Source organism: Carassius carassius, chromosome 27, assembly GCF_963082965.1.
Source record: "Carassius carassius chromosome 27, fCarCar2.1, whole genome shotgun sequence".
In the NCBI taxonomy this organism is placed as follows: Eukaryota; Metazoa; Chordata; class Actinopteri; order Cypriniformes; family Cyprinidae; genus Carassius; species Carassius carassius.
In genome coordinates, this window is record NC_081781.1 from 8,778,713 (window position 1) to 8,805,414 (window position 26,702).

General features: G+C 38.1%; 1 protein-coding gene across 10 annotated transcripts in view; it reads right to left on the bottom strand.

Moving 5' to 3' along the window:
- Positions 1-1,799: 1,799 nt before the first annotated feature.
- Positions 1,800-26,702, bottom strand: part of LOC132106614 (serine/threonine-protein kinase MRCK alpha-like) — a 52,724-nt gene continuing 27,821 nt past the window's right edge. Inside the window, exons 6-42 of one of the 10 annotated variants that reach the window (XM_059512464.1) lie at positions 22,937-23,030; positions 22,650-22,850; positions 22,221-22,241; positions 21,827-22,075; positions 21,572-21,651; positions 20,902-21,062; positions 20,705-20,812; positions 18,877-19,010; positions 17,613-17,855; positions 17,348-17,458; positions 16,490-16,740; positions 15,989-16,094; positions 14,657-14,781; positions 14,342-14,447; positions 14,103-14,251; positions 13,756-13,847; positions 13,335-13,411; positions 13,062-13,109; positions 12,423-12,461; positions 11,333-11,449; positions 10,939-11,019; positions 10,749-10,854; positions 9,866-10,002; positions 9,557-9,696; positions 9,399-9,480; positions 8,456-8,675; positions 8,307-8,369; positions 7,048-7,340; positions 6,627-6,921; positions 6,422-6,519; positions 6,136-6,220; positions 5,857-5,980; positions 5,557-5,674; positions 4,783-4,900; positions 4,549-4,706; positions 3,893-3,967; positions 1,800-2,126 (exon numbers count right to left, since the gene is read on the bottom strand). In XM_059512464.1, the coding sequence (XP_059368447.1) occupies positions 1,995-2,126; positions 3,893-3,967; positions 4,549-4,706; positions 4,783-4,900; positions 5,557-5,674; positions 5,857-5,980; positions 6,136-6,220; positions 6,422-6,519; positions 6,627-6,921; positions 7,048-7,340; positions 8,307-8,369; positions 8,456-8,675; positions 9,399-9,480; positions 9,557-9,696; positions 9,866-10,002; positions 10,749-10,854; positions 10,939-11,019; positions 11,333-11,449; positions 12,423-12,461; positions 13,062-13,109; positions 13,335-13,411; positions 13,756-13,847; positions 14,103-14,251; positions 14,342-14,447; positions 14,657-14,781; positions 15,989-16,094; positions 16,490-16,740; positions 17,348-17,458; positions 17,613-17,855; positions 18,877-19,010; positions 20,705-20,812; positions 20,902-21,062; positions 21,572-21,651; positions 21,827-22,075; positions 22,221-22,241; positions 22,650-22,850; positions 22,937-23,030 (4,837 nt within the window). In that variant the 3' untranslated portion in view covers positions 1,800-1,994. Of the gene's footprint in view, positions 2,127-3,892; positions 3,968-4,548; positions 4,707-4,782; positions 4,901-5,556; positions 5,675-5,856; positions 5,981-6,135; positions 6,221-6,421; positions 6,520-6,626; positions 6,922-7,047; positions 7,341-8,306; positions 8,370-8,455; positions 8,676-9,398; positions 9,481-9,556; positions 9,697-9,865; positions 10,003-10,748; positions 10,855-10,938; positions 11,020-11,332; positions 11,450-12,422; positions 12,462-13,061; positions 13,110-13,334; positions 13,412-13,755; positions 13,848-14,102; positions 14,252-14,341; positions 14,448-14,656; positions 14,782-15,988; positions 16,095-16,489; positions 16,741-17,347; positions 17,459-17,612; positions 17,856-18,876; positions 19,011-20,704; positions 20,828-20,901; positions 21,063-21,571; positions 21,652-21,826; positions 22,076-22,220; positions 22,242-22,649; positions 22,851-22,936; positions 23,031-26,702 lie in introns of all 10 variants that reach the window. The other 9 variants (XM_059512463.1, XM_059512462.1, XM_059512467.1 and 6 more) reach the window with 9 other exon arrangements.

The window sequence follows — 26,702 nt, forward strand, 5'->3', positions numbered from 1 at the left end:
TGTGAAAAGCTATATATATATATATATATATATATATATATATATAAACATGTTCAGAGATCCTGAGTGTTTTATGTACAAAATAAAACATCACTCTCAAAACATTCATATCCGTGTGTGTCATTTCCCTCCGTTTATTGAATTACATCAGCATCAGGTTAATATAGTAATGTCTCCATATATGCATAGTGGCTAGTTTATCCAGTCTTTGACCTTACATCTGTGCAAAACGATTCCTCCTTGTTTGAAGTGATATCCACCTTTGTCAAGTGAGTGAGAAAAAAAAATACAACCATGAAACATAAGGAATTCTCAATTATGACATGCAAAACTGTACAAATGATTACAAAGCATTATCCTGAAAAAAGAATGACGTGAGATGAGAATGAGCACAGATAAACATAAATGTCTAAGAGGTTGCTGAAATGCAAAGACATTTTAATTTTACTGGACGTCTCTAGTAGGTTTTCACCAAAATGTTCAGATGGAATGATTTAATTTTATTGCAAATCTTTGAACAAATGAATCAAATGAACTGAGTTTCCCACTTCATGGACGGAACTGAATCTGGTGCAGAAATCAAGTGGTGAAGCCTGCATGAGGCGGGAGACTCACGTTCTTGTGCAACTCGTGATTCAATCAACTGCAAACTGAATAAGGAACAAAGTGAAGCCTGTGTCGCTTATTAGACGTGTGACTTCTGAGAAGTTTCTTTTTCCTCAGATGGAATAAATGCCCTGGAACCACAAGAAATGCAATCTGACAACTGCATAATGACAAATACATCCTGGCATCGTGGAAGCAGATTCTTGTAATAGATTTTAATGGTAAAGTTTAACCTTACATTTAATAGCAGTGGTGAATGTTTTAACACTTAACGGGATAAAATTACTGAATTATCCATGAAAACGTTTTCTGAAAATACATTTTTCCAAGGTAGAAAGAGCCAAACTATGTGGGTGAAGCAAAGTGCGTTGAGTATTAGATGAAACCATCCAGGAACAAAACTAAATGTCTTTTGTCCGTCTGCAAATCTCAGATTACATGCCGGACCAGTTCCACAATTTGGACTTGCAGAAATATGATATTTGTATGCAACCTTGCTTATATTTGTACAGTTTCGGTCAATGCACGTAATCTCTGGAAACTTGAGACCAAACATGATGCAGATTTTATAGTTAAAGCACAGCTTTGCCTGTGTCTCACAAAAATCTTCAAATTCCTGTTACTTAAAAACAAAAAAGATGATGACAAAGATTTCAAATACACAAGGCAGTATCATCTCATAAACCAAAAATCAAAGTCTGAAAGAAATGACGGAACTAAAGCTTTTTAAAATGGTCTTGGCGCGAGTATATTAAAATAATTTTGAAAAAATAAAAGCAATGAGATATTTTTCCTACTCTTCAATATTTCCTTATTATATATTATACTATACTTTTAACCTATGTACATTACTGTGAAGCGTTTTCACAGGTCATGTTGGCTCACGGGAAGGTTGGGATTATGTGGAGACTGGCGATAATGACAACGGTAACAGATTCCAAGATGTCGTCGTGTCAGAAAGCCTCTAGAAATTCCATTTAGCTGAAGTAACAAACAAATCACTGCACACATCACTTTTAAAGCAAAATCAAAAATCTACATCATTGCGTTTTTTTAGTGGGATTCTAGAATGGAATCATCATTCCCGTACGGACAGAGTGAGGGACGTGACAGTATTTTCCACCTTGAAATGGTTGAATGAGAAATAAATAAAAGTTCACCCCTAACCCGGTCTATGTACAAACACCAGTCACCTTAACATCCAGAATTAACGTCCACTTATTCCTCCTGTCTTGGTCGCTCAAAACATACAAACTCTGGTGTTGGTGTGGGTTCTCCTTTGGATGTTCCCCAGTGGTGATCCTTTATGCAAATAAAGTGGGAGGGGCCTGTAGTGCCTGGGAGGGTCTGACTCAGAGTTTGTTGTGATTGGTTCACTGTTGAGTCCATCATGTGTCCCAGGTCGTGCGGTCTGTGCTCTCCAGTGAGAGGGACTTTGTCTTGTGCGGGGAAGCGGGGCTCGGCGGGCTGCTGAAGGTGGAGCTGTTGGAGGCAGTGGAGTGACGGGGCGAATCAGAGTCCTGAAAAACAAAACCCAAGAAATATTGTAAGAACAGAGATGCTATGTACAGAAAGTAGCTACTATAATCATCTAGCCCTAAAGTTCTCCGTCAAAGACAGTGACGATGGACATATGAAGCCTTTAATACACTATCATTCACATGTTTGGGGTCAGTCTCTTCTGCTCGCAAAGGTGAAAATACAGCTAAATTTGTAATATTATAAAATATGATTACAATTAAAAAATGTTCCGTTTGAATGTAGTTTAAATATAATTTAGTCCTTAATTTTCAGCAGAATTACCTGCATGATCCTTCAGATATCATTCTAATATTCTGATTTTGAGCTTCTTATTTTTTAGCGATTTTGAAAACAGTTGTGCTGCTTAATAATTTTCGTAGAAATCAGAACCTTTTTTTTCAGGATTCTTTGATGTGTAGAAAGTTCAGAGAAACAGGATTTTTTGTAACAATGTTTTAATCAAATGAATTCATCCTTGCTGTCAAAAAAACAAAAAGACTAACCCCAAACTTTTCAATGATAGTGTACACATGCAATGAGTCCAAATACTGTGCAAAAAAGGATGCAACTAAAACCCAATTAACCGGGATCTAAATTTGAGCAGCTTCATAACAGCTGGCTTGTAAACATGGCTTACTTGGTTCAGAGATGTCGCTTTTTTACATGTCAATCTCAAGAGAATATTAATCAGGATAGTTCACCCAAGTATTACAATTCTGTCACCTTTCACTCACCTTCATGTCATTCCAAACCTGTAAGACTAACTGTCTTCTGTGGAACACAAAAGAAGGTATTTTGGGAAATTATTATTATTTTTTGTTCAGTCAAAATGTATTGCATGGACAAACACAGCTGAAACACCCTTCAAAACCTTTTTTGTGACCTGCAAAAGAAATAGTCCTACAAGTTTGGAATGACACAAAGGTGAGAAATGATGACAGAATATTCCCTTTTTAGGTGGCTATCCATTTAACTCACAGGAAATACCGAAACTTCAAAACTGCATGTATGCTATATGCTAAACTACTCCAATATAGCATTTTTGAATGTTTACATTATATAATATTGCACTTGTCTCCCTGATTGAGCTCTGCCATGTCTACAATCCAAAACAATGATGGAGGTCCTTTAATGCAGCTGCATTAAAACGAAGCTCTACAAAGTAAATAAAATAAGTTACATGAACATACAACACATAAAGACAAGTGCTCATCTTCAAAAACATACTGGTAGCCAGTGGTTCGCAAAGCTGATTTTACACTCGAAGGCTTCAATCGCACTCTTTGCAAGTATATGAACGCAAACGCTTCAAGCTAAACAAGCTCGTAGGAAAACACATATACATGTGCATAGCACTTCAGTGTAGGCTTCTTTTACAAGTTGATATGTCTATCAATATTAAAAAAAAACCACACATTACTTGTAACAGTAACTCTAGCGCCCCCTTGAGATCAAACCAAGTATTTGTGTACTTGCACAGAGTATTTATCTTCACATGAAGACCCTTGTTTTCTCTAGTGGACACAGGGGTTGGCCAGCAGGAGCAGCATGAAGGCGAAACATGCGTATGGAAGCTTGCCATTCCCAAACGAAGCTCTCTGCTTCATCACAATAGCTCGTGGGCAGTGAAGGATAAGTTTGTGAGCTTCAAAAATGGGCCGTGGATACTGGAGAAGCACTCTGCAGGGCTGCCTGAGTGTGCGGATTACATCAGGTGTGTGTGTGGGTGTGTGTGTATGTTTCACTGCAAACGTGTGACGTTTACCTTCATTTTACTAAGCAGGGTCCTTAAAGCCCTTTTCAGATCAGGGGTCTTCTCCGAGGGCGATACCGCCTGCCACTGAGAAGGAAAGGGCAGACTGAGTGCCAGAATGGCTTCCAAACTTGATAGAGGAGAATGGGGCGACCGGGAGGCACAAAGCGCAGCGGTATGGGGAGATGACGGGTGACACAAGGGCGCAGGGTGGGTGGATTGCTAAGGATTCTGTTGGATGTAGTGGAATGGGGCGGCAGGCATAGAGTGGCGTAAGCAGGTGGGGGAACATAGCACTAAGGGTCACTTGCATTCAAGTGCTTTGGGGCAAATTATTACATTATAAGTTTTCCACCATTCCAGATCTGATGGGAAGGGATGGGGCAAGCAGTTTTTTCTAAGTTAGGAGGTGTGCAGAAATATAATACACTAGGGTGAATAAAATCTACATATTTTTTGGAGTAACACTGATAAGAACAAATTTTTTCATATCCAATTTCCAACAATAATTCTGATTCACAGGACAGCATTAGGCTCAAATTTCATCTTCATGGATACCATGGCTTGCTGGTCATGTGCCGTGACATCCCTGTATAGTGCAATTTGGCTTGGATGTGATGAGGTAATGAAGATCCCACTGTCCCGATTCCTCCTACATCACGACTCACCTCTCTATCAAACTGAGAGAGCGGCGCTTCGCCCACGTCTATCCCGCCTCCTGACGACAGCGAGCTCTCGGAGGGTGACGTCATGGTCTGGCGTTTAGAGCTGTAGCTGCTGCTTGATAGCTCTCTCCTCAGAGCACTGCCATTCTGAGACGAGGTCCCTAAAGGAGAAAAGAAATCAGTTGGGAATGAAATGCTTGGAATATGAGATGTTTAAGAGCAGACATGTGTACTTACGCATTCCTAGGCCACTGCTTGCGCTCATGGATCGCCCAGGTTCGGCTCGGTTTTTGGCGATTGAGGGGATGCTGACGGAACCGCTGAACCCAGCTCGATTGTCCTGAGCACGCACATTCTACAGGTTACACAGAGAAACACCGCACACACACACACACACACACACACACACACACACAAACTCAGACATGCAATGAGTGGGACAAACATGACTCAATGAAAACAAAATATAGGATTCAATACTGAGATCTTTAAGATGACATGTTGCTATCAACATATATATCAATACAGGATGCATAAACCTTTGACACACCCATGAATGTAGAGACCAGAGGGTTGTTTGATGAGATTTGCTTCCATTCAGAAGTTTGGGGTCAATAAGATTTTCTTATGTTTCTGAAATAAGTCACTTAAGCTTGACAAGACTGCATTTATTTGACCAAAAATACAGCGGAACAGAAATACAAGCATGAAAGGGATATTCAGAGCTCTAAGCTTCTTAAAAAAAAAAAAAGAAAAGAAAAAAAAATATTACAGTAACAGTAGGGCACATACAATATAAGTGAATGGGGAACATTTTTAAAGGAATTTAAAGCAGAAATCTGATTTTTTTTTTTTTTTTTTGCATACTAAAATCGTGTTAAACACATTTTGTCTGTCTGTGGCTATACCATTAAAATAAATGTTTGTAATAATCCACATTTCGTCACGATTGCTGTCGATTGAGCTTAATACACTGAACCTAGAATATTCCTTTAAAGATGAGGCTCTCACCATTGGTAGATCTCTGAGGATCTGCATTCCATCTCCAGGACCCATATGAGCCACATGGTTAAAATTCATAGGATTTGAGATCAACTTGTTCCTTTTCTCTGGATCTTTCAACATGTCTCTGCAATCACACACATACACAAGTGAGTAAACATAGTAGCCCTATAATGACTATAATGATATTTTGAAATAACAAAAAAATTAAGATACTGAAGCCAGAACTAAATAAAAAAAAAAGCATACTACAAATCTATTAAGAAATAATATATGTGTGTGTGTGTGTGTGTGTGTGTGTGTATTCACCTCCTCTGCTGCAGTCTCTCCTCCTCAGGAATACGGAATGAGAAGCGTCTCTTGTTGCTCATGCTGCGTACCATCTGCTTCCTGCTGTTATCACACACCTCAGGCACCACCAGTTCGTCCCCCTCTAAACACACACACATGATGCATTATCAGACATATTATTCAAATATGAATTATTAATTACATCAAACAGTACTACTAAACAAAAAGGTTCAAACAACTACACCCAACGTGAGCTATAATCCTTGCATTTCACTGAATTAGAGACAGTGCCGTTACCTGCAGTCTTGTTTCTGAAGTAGATGAGTCTGACCGTCTCTAGGCCCAGGAGATTCAAAGAGCCATCCATGTTCAACGGCCGGACCTGCACAGAGCCAGTCAAAGTTGATTTATCCATTTATAAGATGACTCATTTATTTGTTTCAGTAAATAAAAAGCTTTCAGTCATTCCGTTGTTAATTTGGTGCTCAAGAAACCGTTCTTATTTTTCTTAAATGTTGAAAACAGGTGTGCAAGAGTTAATTATTTATTATAATGACATAGACTGAAATTAAACTAAGCGAACCTTCTTGAGAGGAATGGTCTGAATCCATTCCGTAGTGTTCACATCAAACACATCCACTGCATTTTCACTGTAGACTGACAGGTAGGGGGCGTTGTAGCCTGCGAGATGTAAATCATCCACAATGTCAATCTAACAAAACCTTTTCACAGCCACACCCCGACCCTTGTCTTTAACCCTTAAGTGTAAATAGGTTCCCTCTACTCACAGCAGGTGGTGGGTGTCGCGGGCCACATCAGCTCCTGCTGGCGCGAGCGTCTGCCATGTGTGTCCACATACACTGCAATTTTGCTGAAGCAGAGCAACAGTTCTTTATTGGAGATTTCCACTGCACAAAGGGCATCCAAGTTGTCTGCCCTAATAAACGCCAACGTGGGGTCGTCTGGGTGAAGTAAGCTGACCGGAATGGCATCTCCATGCAAACTGTAGCGCATGAAGCCTGCTTGGTAGCCTACACATAATTGCTGGCCGAAGAACGCCATCCACTGGACAACTCCTGGAGCCTGAAATATAGAAATTGTTGTTTTATATGCTAGCACACAAGATTATTTTTGTGATCTATGAACAGTATTTACAATCAGGCTGCATATACTTGATTTGAAAAATGAGAATGGTTTTGAATACTGTACTTGTATGTCCACCAGATGGCAGTAGCGAGACTTGCTCTTGTTTACTTCATAGCAGGAGATCTGTCGTTTAATGGCAAGGCAGAAGCAGGTGCTATTGCGCACCACACCAGACACCAGTGCCTGACAGTTTTTAGTATCTGCCACCTTATTCTTGTCAATCTCCCTCCCATCCAGCCCCGCCATGGGGACCAGACACACTTGTCGGTTCCTGCCCGAGATGACGGCCATTATGTGCTCTGTGGGCATCAGTTCTACGTGATGCACTTTCTTAATGTCACCCACGCGAACAATTTCTAGCAGAAAGAACAAAAATGTTCAGTGAATGTTGGCCTTGCATCAGTTATTTCAGTTTTAAAGGTTGTCTATAAAGCAATGTTAGGTAAACTTCCATCTTATCTCTGTACCCTTATTTGTCATAGTTCCGGCAGTTACCAGCTACGCTCATCCGAGTGTTTGCTTTTTAACGTACCTTGAATTTGTACAGAGCTGGGGAAAACAGCATTTTCGTTTTGCAAAAAGATTTAAAACTTTATAAATTTGTGTCAATTGATGAATTTAAAGGCATCATTAAGAGCTTGGTAATTGAGGCTTGTGATTGTTTTTAACGAGAGGATATTATGTTTAAATATTGTTTTAATGTGTATTTTTTGTATTTTAAAATGTTGTCTTATTGTATGACTGCTACCTTGGCCAGGTCTCTTGTAAAATAGATTTTAATCTCAATGAGACTTCCTGATTAAATAAAGGTAAATAAATAAATAAATAAAGGGACTTGTGGTTCAGCAATGGTAGTGCACGGTTTAAAATTGTGAGAGTTTACAACCTTTAATAGATTTGTAATCAGATGTCTGCTCTGATAAACAGGAAAACTATTTTTTTTTATCTGATTTCATGCAAAGAAAGGTAATTTACACTTAACCATTATCTGTCACTCTGACAGACTCGGTTCTACATTTTCCATCATGCTCTATTTTTATCTGTCGTTGTTTTCACTCGCCCTAAAATTAAGTAAGCGCCTGGCATTCCAATGCAATAGACTCATTTCTTCTGTCAAGATGATGGAGAGCATGTCAATGTTTTTAACATTTAGGAATTACATAAATTTAACCTCAACTACCCTGAAGCGACCTGTTATCAGACTTTCCGAGGTTTAAACCAACAAACTTTAAGTGACCAGTCTAGATTTTAGACCATTAAGCTGCAAACCTTCAGTTTACTGGGCAATGAAGAAATAGGAAGATTAATGAAGGAAGTTTTACCGTCTTTGGTGACGTGGATTACAAACAGGCCTTCCTCATTCCCCAAAGCAACCCGTTCGTGGTCTAAACAGAAATTGTGACAATCAAACATTAAACACCTGTTTGGCATAGTGCTGATATGACAAGATGAGTTTTGCGTGTCTCTGTACCTATAATAGCAGCAGTCTGGGTGGTTTTGATGAGAGGAAGGGTGCTGTCATACGCTTCTTTAGGCACATACACGAAGCGCTCTTTCAGCTTGTTTTTCCTCAGGATGCGGTGCAGTTCATTCAGAGCGCACACCCACTTCGTCCTCTCTTGCTCATTGTCGGCAAGGATCAGGATGCATGTCTTATGACTGGAGGAGGCGGACAGCTGAGATGCTGTTACCTATGGGAAATGAATGGAGAACAATGTATGAGAAGCAATTCAAAACTGTCTTGAAATGAAAAGAGTAATGAATGCCTAAGGCTATAGTTAGTTCAGTCATGATTATTACATAATTGCCTGATCGCTATTATTTGATCTGTGATATTTTGAAGAAACCATTGTGAGAAAATATGCTTGATGAAAGAGGAAAGTGAAGAAATTAGGACAAAAAATGAATTCCCATTCCTATTCTACAAAGACACAATGCAATTATTACATCAACACTGGAACTAAGACAAATGGCCAAAAATAGTAGTTTGTAACAGAACAGATCAAAGTTTTAGAGATCCGCTTTTGGTTATAACTAAATTTAGACAAAATGTGTTGTTACTGCATTTTGCATTTCTATGGCCATAACAACAATATATATCATAATTTTACTGCAAAATAATCTAAATAAATACGTTCAGATGATTTTTTTTACAATACTGTTGTTCATACAGGCTCCCCCAGGTACAGTATTTGCAAAACAAATTCCAAGTTCAACAAAAATTCCTTTCAAAATTTGGGGTCAGATTTAAAAACAATAATAATAATAATAAAGTATTATAATTATTTCCGCAAAAATACTAAGCAAAACAACTTCAATATGATAATAAAAAATTTAATTGTCAAAGAAAACTGACAGATGTCAGAAAAAGAGATTCTACAGTGAGAAATTACAAACTGCCTGTGTGCTCTTACCCTAAAAATACAGGGGATATCCTTCTTGTTAGCATGGATGACATCAGACTCCAGAACAGAGCTGGCAGAAAACTCTTCATCCCTGCTCAGGATAAAAGCGTGTAAAAGTACAATAATTAAATATTTGAGCATCATATTTGAATGAAGATCTCCCTCACCTCATGTCAATGACCTGGTTAACTATAACACCAGGCTGGGCGCCTTTCCCTTCTCCAAGCTCATACAGGAAAAGTTTGAAGTCACATACCACTGCCCAGACCCTCTGCCAACCCTTTTTCACTCCTGTGGGCTTTGGTATCTGGAAAAGACAGTCAAAGCTCCATTACTCCATTAGTCAGCCAAAAAAAAAAAAAAAACTAAACGTTTGTGGTCTATAGTATTTAGGTCATTTCTGAAGCCCATAACTAATACAGAGTTGTCAACAGTTAAAAAAATATGATGTGCAAAGCATATTTGGGAGCTCCTACCCTAAGATGCCCCTCATATGCAGTCCCAATGCCCCTCTGAGTGTCAATTCCCAGCTTGCCCTTGGTTTGGTCTGGTGTGACGGGGCACACAGAGGGAGCTTTATCAGCACAGGTGACGTGACAGGAGAAGTTGCAGACTGTAAGGAGACATGGAGGACAATGGCAGTGAGCATTACCAAACACTATAGTATACCCAAGACATGACACTCAAATAGTTTTGAATGGGGACCAATGCAACGCTCAATCACAGGAAGCCCCGCCTTCTGAATGAAAGAACCAATCGCTAATCGGTAAAGTCAGCGCGTCACTGCAGCTGCAGTTTAAAGTCCCGGCTGCTATAGAAACATTTAGAGCTCTGAGACGTGCTCTTAAGACTGCACGTGCGCACAGGCTGATCTAGCCTGAGAAATAAGCAAAAGTAACAACATTTATGACACAGTTGTTGTCAGATTTCTTTGGTGATTTCAAATATGAAATTTAATCCTAAACTTAGTGAACAGTTTTGGAGAATTTGATGTTTCCCCATTCAAAGAGATAGAAGCTGCATTTGGATGCCCGAGAGGCGATTCAAAGATGGCCGTCGAGTGACATGACTTCGGTATTACTGAGCATTCTGCCAATAAGGCATCCTTAGATTGGAGAACATTCAATAAACCTAAAAGGTTCACCCTTATTTTTGTTTCCAAACCCGCATGACTTTATTTCTTCTGTGGAACACAATAAGGGAAATATTAAAGATTTATTTTTGGTTCTCCTTTGTGTGTTCCTCAGAAGAAATAAAGTCATAGGGGTTTTAACATCTCGAAAACTAAAAAAATTTTTTTACTGTTGTTTCTAATACTTCAATTAAACACCCAGACTCCTTTCTTTTCTGTTGTCTCACCTTCACAGGTGCAGCCCTGACGGATAAGGCCCACCATTAGAGAGGTACACTGGGCACATTTGGTGGGAACAGTGAAGGTCTTCACAATAAACTGGTGCGCCTTGGGCTGTGGAGCAGAGAACATCAGCAATGTAATTAACCACGACCATATCCATTGACACATTTCTACTGTTATAATGTAACCAGTTACCTTGGGTGATGAGTGTCCCAAGCTCCCATAGCCTGATCTTCCTGTTGGAGTCTGAAGACTGCGTGACGTGTGGTCCATCAACTAGGAGGAGGACACCAACACATGAGTACATTTAATTATATAAACAGAGGTGATGGTAAGAGTTAAAAGAATAATTGTCTCAAAATGAAAATTCTTTTCTTTCTTCTGTGAAACACAAAAACATTCATCTTAAATGCTGGATCCAGACTGGATCACTTTAATTATATGGAAAAGAGTGACCCTTGCATCTGCTTTTGTGCTTCACAGAAGAAGTAAAACACAGCATATGAGTCTGGAATAACATGAGGGCAATTAAATAGTTACAGTATTTTCATTTTTAGGTGGACTATTCCTTTAAGAGTCTAAATGATACCTCAATAGGCTCCATATCACTGGCGCTGGATGGGGAGCGTGAGCGTGATATACGGCGAGATCTTGAGTCTTCATCTCGTGACGGAGTGTTGGAGGGAGTGAAATCTGCAGAGTCAAGCTAAAATATAAAAAGATGTTAATTATACAAAATGTGTCATGCGGCACATGTGATACCAGAAGAATATGCCACCATGCAGAGTGTAAAGCTTATTGTGACAATAATATTTTTACTGGAATTACACACTCTAAGCAGAACAAAGCATGTGCACCCAGGCACCAAGCCATTGAGTGAAGGCACATTACACCCACTGCACAGAGACCACACACCAACTACACATGCAAGACGGAATGAAAGACAGAAACAGCATGGGGAGAAAAAACACCGCAAACCCAAGGAACTACATGGAGAACAATAAAGGGAAGCATATCCACAATTTATGAGGGTCTTACACTAAAGTGATCTGTAAAGGTTTACAGAACCGTGAAAGTTCATTCATCATTTGCTCACTGCAAATGTTTTCTGTTTAACTTTTCAACCACTTTTTTGAAAGAAAAAGAAGACTATTCTGTGCACCATGGAGAAAAACAATACAGGGTTTGGATTAACAAAACGGTCAGTAAATGATGTGAAACTGGTCATTTTAAGCAATCAACTTTTAAACAACTTATTTTTCTTTTTAATCGCTATACATGTGCAAAAGTTAAAATTAGATCCAAATATGAAGCCAAGTAAATGAATTCTATATGTTTCCATTTAAATGGGCTTTTAAAATGTACCATAAAAGCACATGGTATGGAAAATAAACCACCAGGTTTAATGAACTAACCCACTTAATAACCCAGATTCTCTGAAGTATATTAATATATAACACTTCAATCACATATATAATTCATATTATGTGTTTCAACAGATGAAAGAAAGGTTCCCAAACACATTTCAGATGCATTTAAGCATTAACGATCTCATGCAATACAGATATCACCACAATCAGAGCTGCCACCCATGCAGTTTGCAAAACAGGCCGTCACAACCTCAGGAAATATGACAGAGGAGGGATTTTGCTGTGACACAGGACAAAAACGGGTCTTACACGTCTGGTTTTGCTTCCAGGACCAAGAGAGGGTGATCGCTTTATATGGAGAGAGAAACAAAGATGAGAGGAGAGTCAAACTTCATGTACAAGTGGATACGATCATGGCCTGGGACGGCAGGTTGGAGAACGGAGGAGAAGGGAATGAGGGCATGTAAAAACACGTCTAATCTGTGGTTGGATTTCTGGGCATAGTTTACACGCACAAAGCAATCACTTCTCATCAAAGAACTCTAAGGAGTCACTACCACAAGACACTGGAGTGGATGTAGGATCAGATAAGTACAGCATAAACACGAACTATATCGTCGGTAGAACATAAAATCAATTCAATACTGAATTCAGTACAGAAAAGTATGAATAAAAAGTATTAGTTTAGTGAAACATGTCCTTTGTTACCCTTTATTTGTCTGTGCTGTGTACTTTTATACTTATTTGAATGTTGTACTATTAGCTTAACAACATGCTAATGCCAAACTGTATTAGAATAAATTACGAGTTGAGTTTCCTTTGGTATTCAGATATTATTCCTGTGGGAGTTTCGTAACTGGAGTATGGCCTTTACTTGTCTGCTTTTAAATGTGTAAAATGAATGATGCAAAAGACATTCCACTATAACATGGCTGTAGAAGAACTTACATCTTCCCAAAATTCAACTAAAGACGACGAAGAGGAGGAAAATGAGTCCTGATGGACAACAGAATGAAAAAAAAAAAACAATAACCATACACATTATGACAGGAGAAAAAAAAAGAAAATAATAAAACAGATCAGGATGTGACAGAAGAATACAGAAAGCATGTAAAAAAAAAAAAAGTTTTAAATAAGAATGAGGAGAAAGATTTATTTGGAAACCAAAGTGAACCTCTATGCAGATATTCTCATGAACAACACCTGGGATCTCAAACTTACATCAAACGGATCCAGAGCAGAAGTGGGCGCATTGAGAAATGCCAAGAAAGAATTCTGGGAATCCTGATGCTTCACTCCTAAATATGATATGAATCTTATCAGAACACATTTTTTTTTTAATCTCATCAAATAAGACTTTAACAAAGCCAGAAATTCTCTTTTTATGTCACATCACGAAAAGCAATGCTGAGAAGGTTAGATATTTGATTGTCACCAGTGATGTTATTGTTTTTGTTAATAAAATGTTGCCTTGGCAATTAACTTAAATCAGTTTAAGTACTAAAATTACTATATAGGAATAAAATTATTAAATTTTAAATAAAATTATTAAAACTAAATAAAAAAAAACTATTTAATATTTAAAATATGAAATAAATGTTACGAAATATAGAAATAACAATAAAATAACGCTGATCGCCACCTCTTCTCAGTCTCAGCTCCTCTGTCTCCTTCCTCAGCCTCTCAATTTCTGCAAGCAGCTCCTGGTTTCTACTTTCGGAATCTTGCAATTTGCTGTAAGATAAAAATAACAGACAAAAAACTATGTCACTCTATTTAAATTCCCCTCGTTCGAAAAGAGAGTGAACAAAATAAGCTAAATTTAGCTAAAGCTCTACTGAAGTTAATTTCAGAACTATGCACATAAAGAGTGAAATGAATGTTGATTGAGCTGAAAAAAAAAGTTATTAGACTTTAAATGAAATCTGCAAACCAGATCTCTAGTTTCAGCAGAGTTGAGCAGAACTATGCTGATATGTGTGGTCTTACCATTCTGTGGCAATGCTGGATGCTTTGACTTTGTTAAGCTCGTCCTGGATGGACTGTTTGGCTCTGATCTCGGCATCCAGCGCAGACTGCAGCTCCAGACGTGCAGACATGTCCAGCTTTGCAAAGCGCCTCATCTTCCACGGCATGTCCTAATGAAGCGAGAAAGAAGACCACCACATCAGATAGGCAGGAAAATGAGAATATGGGTTTCATCTTTATCTGCTGTGTGCATGCCTCACCGTTCCTCTGGCTCCCAAGCTGGTGCTCCTGAGCCCTTCAAGCTCCTCTGTCATTTTTGTGGCTAGAGCTTGGAGGTAGCCACGAGCATCTTTCTCATCGCTCACCCTGTATAGATTAGTTTAGTTCAGCTTTACCTTGACATTGCATAAACAACAAAATGTGTATATGCAACTGTATTCAAGTGATGAATGGTCAAATGATCTGCATGATCTGGATCCGCAAAGCCATGCAAACATGGGTAAAGGTCATCATTATCATGTGTCTTTCTCTGCAAGTGTGATATCACGTGGCTGCAGGTAGGGGGCTCCACTCACCACTGGATGATCTCAGTGATCTGGGCCTCCCAATGGGCAACACTCTCTTTCTTATCAGCCAACTCTCTCATCTCCTCCTCCAGCTGCCTGTGACTACTGCTGAGCTCCTCATAGATAGAGCTCAGCTGAAAAGAGAAAGAGACCACAAAGAGTTAACAACTGAAAGAAGTGAGGAAGCAGATGGATAGTCATTGGGTGGATATGACAGGCATTGCAGTTGTTATGGTGGTTGCAAATCTAAAACAACAAACACATAAACTGAAAAAAACTGATAACATAAACATTTTATATTATAAATAATAATATTATATATTTATCATATTACTGCATAATTGTATTTTATTAAAAATAAACTTTAAAAAAACTTTAATCACTGCTAACCTTGACAAGCAATAAAATGAATAAATATAACAAAAACATAAAAATAAAGCTAAAAATAAATATTAAATATATAAATAATAATAATAATAAAGTATAAAATAATGTAAAAAAAAAATTTAAAGCACATAAACGTACAAGAACTTCAATACTAGAACTTAAACTAAAATCTAAAAATTAATTTTCAATGTTAAAATTAAATTTTTTTAATAAACACTCATATTTAGTTGGTAACCAAGCAAGCATTGACTTTGTATGTCAGTAGTAATGAATACTGTCAATGGCTACTATCAATTGTCTGGTTACCAACATTCTTCAAAATTTCTTGTTTTGCGTTCAATCGAATAGGAATTGGTTCTTTGTTCAGTAGGAAAGTGAACATTGTATGAAAGACAGGAAGCAAACATAATAAGTTATGGCGAGTCCATGCAAAACCTCTGCAGTGCTCTTTGATAGGAATGTGAATTTATTCAGGCGTTTCACATCCTGGTTTAATTCCTTGCAAATGCCATCATTCTTGCTTATGTTTCTAAACCTCATCCAATCAGGCATTTGACATGACAGCTCTGGCCCGCTGCACTATTGTTTTAAACTGCCTTTGTGTTTTGGGTTTCCAGGTATTTTTACGAAATGAATAATGTTTAATATCCATGCCACCAAAAACAAGGAGCCCTTTAATATCTGATATGTCCAAACTTGCAGAATTATTTGACTGGCTGATTCCCATTTTAACCCGCAGCCCAAAGTAAACAGTGGCTGAGCCAAGATGCAATTTTGTGTAAGTGTGTGTGGTTACGATCTCTCTCTAGGAATGTTAGCAGATTTGGGGAAAGAGTGCCAGAGGAGAAGGGGGAATTTCAGGGGTTTGATGTATACTTTTTGTGATGAAAAAGACAGACTAATGAATATCATGAGCGTAGGTACATGTGTTTGTTAGAGCGATAGCGATCTCACTTTCTCCACTTCACTTGCAAGCCTCTTGTTTTCGTCGGTCAGATGGGCTCTCTCCCTCTCGCACTTCTGCTTGTGCTCCATTTCAAACTCCACTCGCTCAGTTTGGCTGTTACAAACACAACAATGAACATGATGAAGTTTACAGTACAGCTACAATCAGCTACTATCGAAATGCAATGTAAAGAATCAGATCTACAGATTCACACTGATGGCCCAACAAGCTGGTGGTCTCATTATGACCATGGAACATTGACAGACCATGGTTCTTATATTCAATAAATTCAGTTTCAGATTTATGCCTCAAAATGTCATATAAAAACAATCTGGTGCATCTGATTGGCTCTTTCTGTCTAAGTGGGCGGCAGACAAAAAAAAGCTGTAAATATCTGCCTATGTGCAAAGGCTGAATGTGCCAGCAGCTGTAACAAGATTACATGATGCTTTTACTGACAATGTAAAGAAACTGCATATAAACCTGGTCACATATAGTCACACATGTACCTTTCTCTTCGGGTTTTCTCCAGTTTGTCTTTGAGCATGAGAATCTCTTTCTGGAGTGTTAGGTGTTGACCCTCAGCATCGTGTAGCTCCTCCTCCAGGCCCTTCAGCTCGCTGCTGTGGAGTGTCTCTCTGCGACACAACTCCTCCTCATACTGCACATTCTTCTTCTCCAGCTCTGCCCGTATGCGCATCAGCTCCTGCTGTTGGTCTGAGCTTGCCACTGCGTGAGGCGGCCCAGCTTGTTTCAACTGCTGTAGGAGGATCGAGGCACAAGTAAGCATGAAGTGAAAGAAAGCAGAATGAGAGAAAGGGAGGAAAATGGGAGCAAAGATCTAAAAAAAGTTTTTTATGTATTTCATGTATATATATATATATATATATATATATATACCAGCAGAGATTTTGGATCATCTCTATCACAGTTACATGCTCACGTGACGTTGCAGTGCTACATACATGGTCATGAAAACTCATCTTTTGCATGTGTTTTGTAAACGTTGTGGTTTCATTTTGATTTTGTTGAATAATAATTTGATTTTAAACAGTTGAAACACAATCAACAGGTGCATGCACATGAAGACGGTGCTCAGAGAGTACGGGAGTACTGAATTTATGAGAGTTATTTTTGCCATTTTATAATTATTGAACGGTTAAATACATACACGTGTATGCCCATTTTTGCAAGTATCCTCACAGTCTTTTTGGTCTTAAGTGAAAGCAAACAGCTAAGAAGGAAAACGTGTCACAGTAAATCAGTTATGGGCAGCTCTTAAAGTGACAGCAGTCTAATATTCCTCCTGTCGGTCACTCATGTTAATCAGGCAATTCATTTATATTAATGTAGTCATGCATTTTCACCTTCATCCCTTCCAGTTCCTCCTCCAACTGTCTGCTGTACTGTTCGGTTCTCTCTCGTAGCTTCCTCTCTTTCTGAGCTTCTGCTGCTTGCTCCTCGGCCTGGGCCTCCAACTGAGAGGAAAACACCACAAACATCAAATTCGCAGCCAACAAATCCACAAATATGATACCACTGATGATTGCTGGGGCAAGGCATCAAAATTACAAACATGTTAACTTGGCTTATATAAAGAGGTCAAACAGCAGTAAGTTTCAATAAGTATACCTCTTTGCGCATTCTCTCAGCCTTGCGAATCTCTAGCCGCAGAGCCTCTAGTTTCTGCGAAATTCCTTCCATCTCCTCCTCTTTATCTCTGAACTGTCGGCTCAACCGCTGCTTTTGAGAGCGCAGATCGCTCAGCTTCTCGTTCAGCTCAGAGAACTCCTCTATGGCCATCTTCTTTTGACTGTGAGCCTCCTTTAGCTCCTTCCCCTGAGCCTTCACGTTCTCTGCCAACTCCAGCAGCTCCTTCACATATTCATTACAGAGTCAAAGTTAACATAACTTAAGGCTGCAATGAACTACACAACTATTTCCCAGATATTTCCCCTGATCTTCAGACTGGACAAGTCAGTGCTAGCTACCGAAAGTCAGAGTCAATCTGCAGATTTTGAATTTACAGATTTCATAGAAAATCTCATAGTGCATTATGGACACTTTTTTCAATTCTTTTATTATTCCATCCAGTCTGAAGACACGTTTGATATTTTGTTTTCATTCATCATGTGTCTTCCTACTAATGTGATACAATTCTGCATTCGTTTGTTATGTTCAGTCTGGTAGTGAGTGATCCTCAGTCGTTTAATGCATGAGGCCATATATATCTCTGTAAAGATTTACAAAGTTGAGCCCTAGCGTTTTAAAATTTGTTCACATTTTAAAAGTCATATAGTGTATTCCAGCCTTACTGTCCAGCCATACTGTCAATGATCATTTATTTACTAGTCATTAAGTTGAAGAGTAATCTGTTAAACTGTATGGTTAAAGATTAGTCAGTTCATGTCACTGTTACCATTATACTATGCCATCAGCAGTCACAAACAGGGGAAATAGTTGGTCTTTTATGGCAATTACACTGAAGAAAGAAAGAAAAAGAACACATCGAACAGACCACCTTTAAGAGGTTAACTGGTCTCCCAGTCTAGCCAAGCTGTCTTCTAATGGCCATTTTTTAGCAGATTAACAAGCTGAACATCATCTTGGCCAGGCTGGAGGACCAGCTAGACTGGTTTAAACCATCTAAAACCAGTCAATCCTAGACTAACTAGTTTAAAATATAATTTAGAATTCTAATTTTTGGATTAAAGGCCAACATGATTAGAGTTGGTAACGCACTGTGGATCATCTAATGGGGGCGTGCTTGAGCTAGTTATTCATATTCCAAACATCTTGACCTATCTGACAAGCTTCAGCACCCTTAGACTAGTGTAGAAATCAAGCTTACAGTATGATTTTATGCCTATTTTTTAAATTACAACGGAATAGGTACCTTGTGCAGATCATCTTTCTCTTGCGTGACACTCTTCAGCTGTTTCTCTAAGCTCCTGATGACTTTAGAAGAGTCTTCCAGGTCTCTTCGAACCGTGCTGGCCTCCTCCAACTGCTGTTCCAGTTGACCAGAGTCTGATGTGATGAAACATTAAGCCGGGCTCAGTGTTGGGTGTAACTAGTTATTAAGTAATTAGTTACTGCAATTTAATTACTTTTCCCTTGAAAAAGTAAAGGATAACTCTTATGTTTTCTGTAATTTAATCACAGTTACTTCTTATGTAATTTAACTTAATACTGTATATAGACTGTGGAACATTTATATATAATACAATACAATAGTGGATTTAATATCAAAATGTAAAGTCTAATCTTAAAATGCATGCTTTTTATCTACCCTTCTCACTCCAAATACTTTGAGTTAATAAGAATATTTTTAATTTTTTTTTTATTGTCCAATTCTCACAATTAATTAGTTGGTTATTAGCATGAATATTACTGGGATATTGGCTGTTTATTATTACTTAAAAAGCACATATTAATGCCTTATTCTGCAAGAATTTATTCTAAATCATTAAAGATGTCATATGATCCTTTTTTAAAGATCATTATTTTGTGTATTTGTTGTAACAGAATATGTAAACATGCTTTAATGTTCAAAAAACATTATTTTTCAAATACTGTACATTATTGTAAGTCCTCTATGCCCCGCCTCTCTCAAACGCATCATTTTCTACAAAGTCCCTCCTTCCGAGTGACCCAGTGCATTGTGATTGGCCAAACACTGCAAGCACTCATCAGAAATGTACGCCCCTTTCCATAATCGCAAGGTTCATCTTTCAAAATAAATGTAAAAGGCAGTTAATCATGTCCTTAGTTTTACCATCAGTTCAAGCCCGAAAGTGGAACAGAGTAGTGTGACAGACAGTGATGAAGCTCGTATGTGTTTGCAGTACACAAGCCATGGATGGCTAAGACAGCTAACCTCACTGTCTGAACATCTTTCTCTCTCTCTCGCTCTCTCTCTCTCTCTCACTCTCACACACACACACACACACACACAACATGCAAAACTCTGCATTTGAACAGTCAAAAGCAAATACTTAAACTAATAACAAAACATACTTACAGTAGCTGTACAGTTGCTTCAACACAAACTGCGGTTACTGAAACCACGCCTTCTTTCTTTGCTTGAACATTTGGGCGGCATTAAGCAAATATTTCCATATAGTGACGTAAACACGTGGGGGCGTGTTTACATGAGCCATTTTAGGGTGTGTGGTCTTAAAGTCTTAAATTTGATCAAGAATATCTCTTTTGAATTAAGTCTTTAGTCTTTGCAACTTTACAGATCTTCTTCATGCACCAAGAGCTTGTAACACTCCAAAGAGAAAGGAAAAATTAAATCGCATCATATGACCCCTTAAATCCTACCCAATTCTTGAACTTAACTGTCAACAACTTTACTATGTATTAATAAGCAGCAATTAAGAGTATATTAGGCAAAACTATAGTTAGTTAATTGTTTATAGTGAGAATTTGACCCTAACCTAAAGTGTGACCAGACGAATTTATGTAGAAATTAAATTAAAATGTAATTAAATACTTTTTGGAGAGAGTAATTTGTGCAGTAATCTAATTACACCATTGAAGATGTAATTAGTAACTAGTAATTAACTACTCTTTTAGAGTAACTTACCAAACGCTTATAAAATCTTGGTCTAGAGATGTCACTACACTCAAAGGGTAACCAATAGAGTATAATAAAGACCCAAGACCAGGACTGTGCCCTTGACTGAGCGTGTTCAAACACAATACCGAGCTCTCACCTGCTATCTGTTTCTTCAGGGTGTCGATCTCACTCTTTAAACTCCGGATCTCTACCTCTTTATTGGCATTCACTGGGGCGTCCGAATCAGCGTACTGCAGTGCTTGCACTGTTTGCGTGGACTCTAAGGGAAAAAGGATGTTTCAGAGAGACAGAAAGATCAAATATGATTTAGTGTGGATGTGATAGTGTGCTCACCCTGTAGTTTACGCGTAAGTTCGGTCTTCTCCTGCTCTAGACGTTGGATTCTCCTTTCATAGGCCTCTGAAGCCAGGCTCTCCTCCAGGCTTCGCTGAAGCTCAGCATCTACCTGTGGTGGTCCAATGGACTCCCGCAAACACCCTCGATCTGATAGTGTGCTATAGAACCACATCACACAAGAAACTGCAGTTACAATTTTGTGATGTGCAGAATAAATCAAACTGTTAAAATGCACTACAACCTACACTAAGATTTTTAGCATTTTTAAAATGTTTCTTATGCTCACCAAAGCTACAGGTATTTGATTAAAAATAAAGTAAAAAAACAGTAATATTGTGAAATATTATAACAATTTAAAATAATTGTTCTGTTTTAACATATAAAGTATATATATATATATATATATATTAAGTTGTTCTCTATTTTAATATATTAAGTATCATTTATTCCTGTGATGAGTCAAATAATCCTTCAGAAGTAATTCTAATATACTGTTAAAAAAAGGTTGTGCTGCTCAGTATCTTTCGAGAAACTGTGATGCATTTTTAAGGACTCTTTGACTAATGAAAAGTTCAAAAGAACTGCATTTATGTAACAATGTAACTGTCAAATATATATCTATTTTGACATATTTTAAAAAGGCAGGATGAATAAATGTATGACTCACCATTTGCTTGTGTAGGTGAAGCCTACGAAAGGGAGGTGGTGTCCAGAAAATGCTGTGTGTGAAGGTGGGGGCAACGTCTCCTAATATATTTTAGAAAAACAATGCCTCAATGCATCAAAATAATCCAGTACTGTATAGTGGCATATTTAAGAGGAAACGTGTCTCCGCAAAAATCTATCAACCACACATTAAGGCACTTGTGTGGAATAAAAACATCAGCTTCAGGATAAAATTTGAAAGAAATTAGACACATACACAGTTTTTGAGGCAATCATCATCCACGTCAAAGTTGGAAGTGTCAGTGGGGCTGCTGACTTCAGGGATGTAGGGGGCTTCACATGTGCGGATGTTGTCCCAGTCGATGCCTGTGAAAAAGGGGTGCTGTTTGAAGTCATCGATCCCATTCTGGCCTAACCGGTGTTCTCTGCTGCAGATCAGCCGCCGGATGAGATCTTTAGCCTCCTCAGACACATCTGTCACCTGAAGTGGGAACTGGAAGCGCTCCTGAAAATGAATAAGTTAAAACATACTTAATGCTCAGTGCTACTCATTGAGACTCTCTCAAATATCTCTGCCTATCTGCATTGTTCTCCATTAGTTAATTCCCACAAAGAACTAAATGAACCTTGATGAATAGATGAATTTTTACCTCATTGTTAGGTTGAGATGACTAATCCAGAATAAAATAGTGTAGAAAAGACAAAAATAATTTGACAATTAAAAAACTTCTACGATCCACTAATGACTTTTTTGTTTCATACCAAGAAAGAGACACAAACAAAATACCCTGGTGAACTAAAAAAGGATCGGGTTACCTAGAAATTAAGCTACTCTAATGCAAACAGATTTCAGGAGAGGACCTCTACAATTAAAGGTGAAATGTGTAATTTCTACATCACTAGCATCATAGTTTTTACAGGGGAAACAACCAATAGATGGCTTGATTGTCTCTAAAGGAAGAATGTACAGTATTTTAACACCTATAAATTACCATATCACCTTAAATACACATTACACAAATAACAACACTGTCAAGTTACTGCACAGAATCACATGTTGGTCTACAGTGCAGACTAACCTTATGATTCATGATCTTTCCATAGGTCTCCACCAAGGATTCAGCATAAAAGGGCGTCTCTCCATACAGCATCTCATACATGCACACACCCAGAGACCACCAGTCACACTCCGGCCCATACTTCCCCTTCCCGTCCTCCATAGCCTGCAAGATCTCTGGAGAGATGTAGTCCGGGGTCCCAACTGCCACAGAGGACTGGACCTGAGAGAAAACAGGAAATTATAACACAAGACTTACTGAGCTAGAAATTATGTGCTTGACAATTCAGGATTGAAGATCAAACTCACTGTCCCATCTTCCATGAGCTTGAGGCATGAGCCAAAGTCAGCCAGCCGGATGTGACCGTTCATGTCCATCAGGATATTGTCTGGCTTAATATCCCTGATTATGCATAAAACACAATCATAAACATTCATTCTCTAAACCAAAAAGAACCATAACAAAAAAGTCAAAGTACCATAGTGTCATGCTAAATGAATATGATAATCATTCTTTGCCATGGTGTGTGCATATCTATTAAAGGGGTGCTATTATGCTTTTCAACTTTTTCAACTTTAGTTATTCTGTAATGTTGCTGTTTGAGCATAAAAAAGATCTGCAAATTTACAAAGCTCAAAGTCCAATTCAAAACGAGATATTTTATTTAACAGAAATCTCTTTTCAAAAACTACAACAAACGACTTGTTTGAACTACAACGCATATTTTCCGGGATTTGTGATATCACAAAGATCGACGAATGGGATGAGACCTGGTTGAGCTGCACTAGAGAAGGCAACGAGTGTTATCTCTATGTCAGAGACATGCTAGCTTTCCCAAGGCAGAAGAACTTAGAGTGGTTACAAACTTTAGCGCTCAAATTGATTTGATTTTAATGCAATATTTAAACTGAAGCTCGCAGCAGGCAGCAGGCAGCTTTGGTAAGAGGAAGGTCATTTCCCGACCAGGCGCCGACTGCTGTCAATCACAACACACACTGGCCCAGCTAACCAATCACAGCACAGACTGGCCCAGCTAACCAATCACAGCACATCTCATATTCCAGAGGCGTACCTTCATTTCATACAGGAACTATTCGAGCCGTTTATGCCAGACTGGGGACAGAGGTATTGTAATAATGTAAAATATGTGAAAAATAATGTGTTTTTCCGAACAATCTAATATTAGAGCCTGTTCTAGTACACCCCCAAAACAAAATCATGACTTTGTAAAAGAGCATAATAGGACTCCTTTAAATTAAATAATATAAATAAATGTATACTTAATGTATTATTTGTGTTATTATTTATGTTATGTGTATAAATAGTTAAATAAAATGTGTGCATATCAGACCACACTGGTACTGTGGTCTGTGGCGTCCTAATGAGGGTCAAAGTTCATGTACACGTGTCATCAGACTGAGCCGAACAGCTAACACTCTTGCCGTATTACACTTACTCAAATGACAGCACGATCTGTGCCAGATTTCTAATGATGTTTCATACAATATCTGTTTAAGACGGCTACGTTTATCTATATCAACAAATCACACAACTGTCCTGTGGCTGATACAAGTTAAGTGATCGTAAAAGAGATAAGCAAAACTTTGAAGGACACGCGCACGCTATCTCACTCAAACAGCCGAGGGATTTACCAGTGTCAGCACATCATTAATCATAACAACTCATAAACCCTAAAACTCAGCACTACTGACGTTTTTGTTGCACTTTACAGCCATTGCAGACATTACAAGCTCATACAGTTTGTGTGTGTGTGTGTAAGCTGTGATCTTCCAGCTTTGGCTGAGTTTTATTACACTGAGGGAGGAAAACAGTGGAAAGCACAGAGATGTTTTCCCTAAGTGTTGATTATTAATGCAAGATATGAAGATATATATGTGTGCGTGTGTGAGGTGAGAGGCAGGCAGCCACCCCCTGCTGTAGAGCAGTTGAATAGAGGGCCAAAATGAACCATCTTTGAGGGCTTTAACACAGAGAGGTCTGTCTGAGATTGTGGTAGGAACTCAGTGGGTGGTGGAACTCTTTTCATAATGACTTGACCTCACAGAATAATGAAGAAATATCATAGTCAACAATACAATTATTATAATATACTGCGCACCTGTTGGGTGTCATGTTTCGCCAGTAATTTAACCATTAAGAAATCACCCAGAATTTTGTAATCACCGAAAACAAGCCTAAACTATTTATAAAATACAACAAGATTTAATTTAAAAACTTATTGTATACATATAATTTAAATTTTTTTTAATGTTTATAATACACACACACACACACACACACACACAAATACATATATATACATATATATATATATATATATATATATATATATATATATATATATATATATATATATATATATCAAATATGAAATAAGTAAATATAAAATGTGTCTATTTACTATATTTAACTATACACCACCATTCAAAAATCTCTAAAAGATGCAAGTTTTCTGAAATTAGTCTCTTATGCTCACTAAGGCTGCATTTATTTCATAAAAATTTATTACAAACATTAACATTGTAAAATATTATTACAATCTGATATAACAGTTTTATGTTTTAAAATCATTTATATATTTTAATATTAATATTTATAATTTGTTAATAAAAAAATTTGGCAATTTATTTCTGTGATGGCAAACATAAATTTTTAGTAGTGATTATTATTCATGTGGTCTTCAGTGTCACATGATCCTGCAGAAATCTTTCTTATATGCTAAATGTAATGCTCAAGAAACATCTCATTCAATTCTTATTATTGTGAATGTTGAAAACAGAATATTTTTGTGGAAAATGTGATACTTTTTTCAGGATCCCTAAAAATAAATCTAAAGCTATAATGTTTAAAATAACAGCATTTATTTGAATGTCAAATTTCTGAATAGTAATGTACCAGAATAAATAGATATAGCACCCAAATGAACTGGATAATTCAGAGACATTATTATTTCATTATTGTGGCAGATGAAAGCATTGTTTGACTTTCAATAAAAAGTTAGTGTAATGAGACGCAATGACAACTCGCAATTGATGCATTCATTTTTCAGAAGGAAAATCATTACAGAATTTATGTACAGATCCGTGGACACAATCAATTAGGCTGAGTTTCTGTTTTAATTGAAACACAAAATATTTATAAATACATTTATATTTTTTCAATAGCAAAATCAAACCCAATGCACAGCAGATCTCTCAACAGATCATTCAGGCCCCTCATTTACTGAATCTGTCACTGAGGTCTTAAACAGCTTTTTCTTTCCAAGAGGGTTTTGTCTTGATTGGGCCATTCTTACCGTCACGGTCCAGTGCCACAGAGCAAACATCAGAAAACTGAGCAGGACATGCTAAACCAATTACAGAAGTAGAGAAACTCTGAGCCAAACAGAGAGGCTCTACAGAGTCCATAGATTAACACTATGAGCTAACAAGGTTTACCACAGATAATGTGGAAATATTCATGACACAGCCTTTGGCGATGACTCCATAGCTACTCCATACACACTGCTAAGCTTATATTTATACTGCTAAACTTGGCTTGTCTTATATCTATATATTAGATTTGGTTAACCTGGCCGCACGCCTCTTGCTAGGCTAAATGCAATGCACTTTGTAATGGTGCATTAAGGGGTCCGGTCTGGTCAGCAGGGGTTGTAGTGTAGGTGATAATTGGGTGGCTCTGTCCCGGGCTGCTGTCTTAAGAAGCAGCGGACTGCGAGGAGAGGGAGCTAATCCCACTTTAAGACCACAATAACCATCTGTGAGTACCATCTGGCCCGGCCTCATGTCTACCACAGGGAGAGCTGGTCAGCTACAGACAGGAAGAAAGAGAAGGGGGTGGGACTCATTGTATAGGGACGCTGGATACATTTCAGCAATTCATTCCATCCTTTATTACTCAAAAACAGAGCTCAAATATGGGGAAACTTCAACTTGTAGGTCAAGGCCCTGTTGTTGAAAAAAGCTGTTCTACAAGCACTAAGATGTCGCCTAACAAAGCTCTTTATGAGGTCATCCAATCACCTGTGCCGATTCAGATGAATGTGGCTTTATC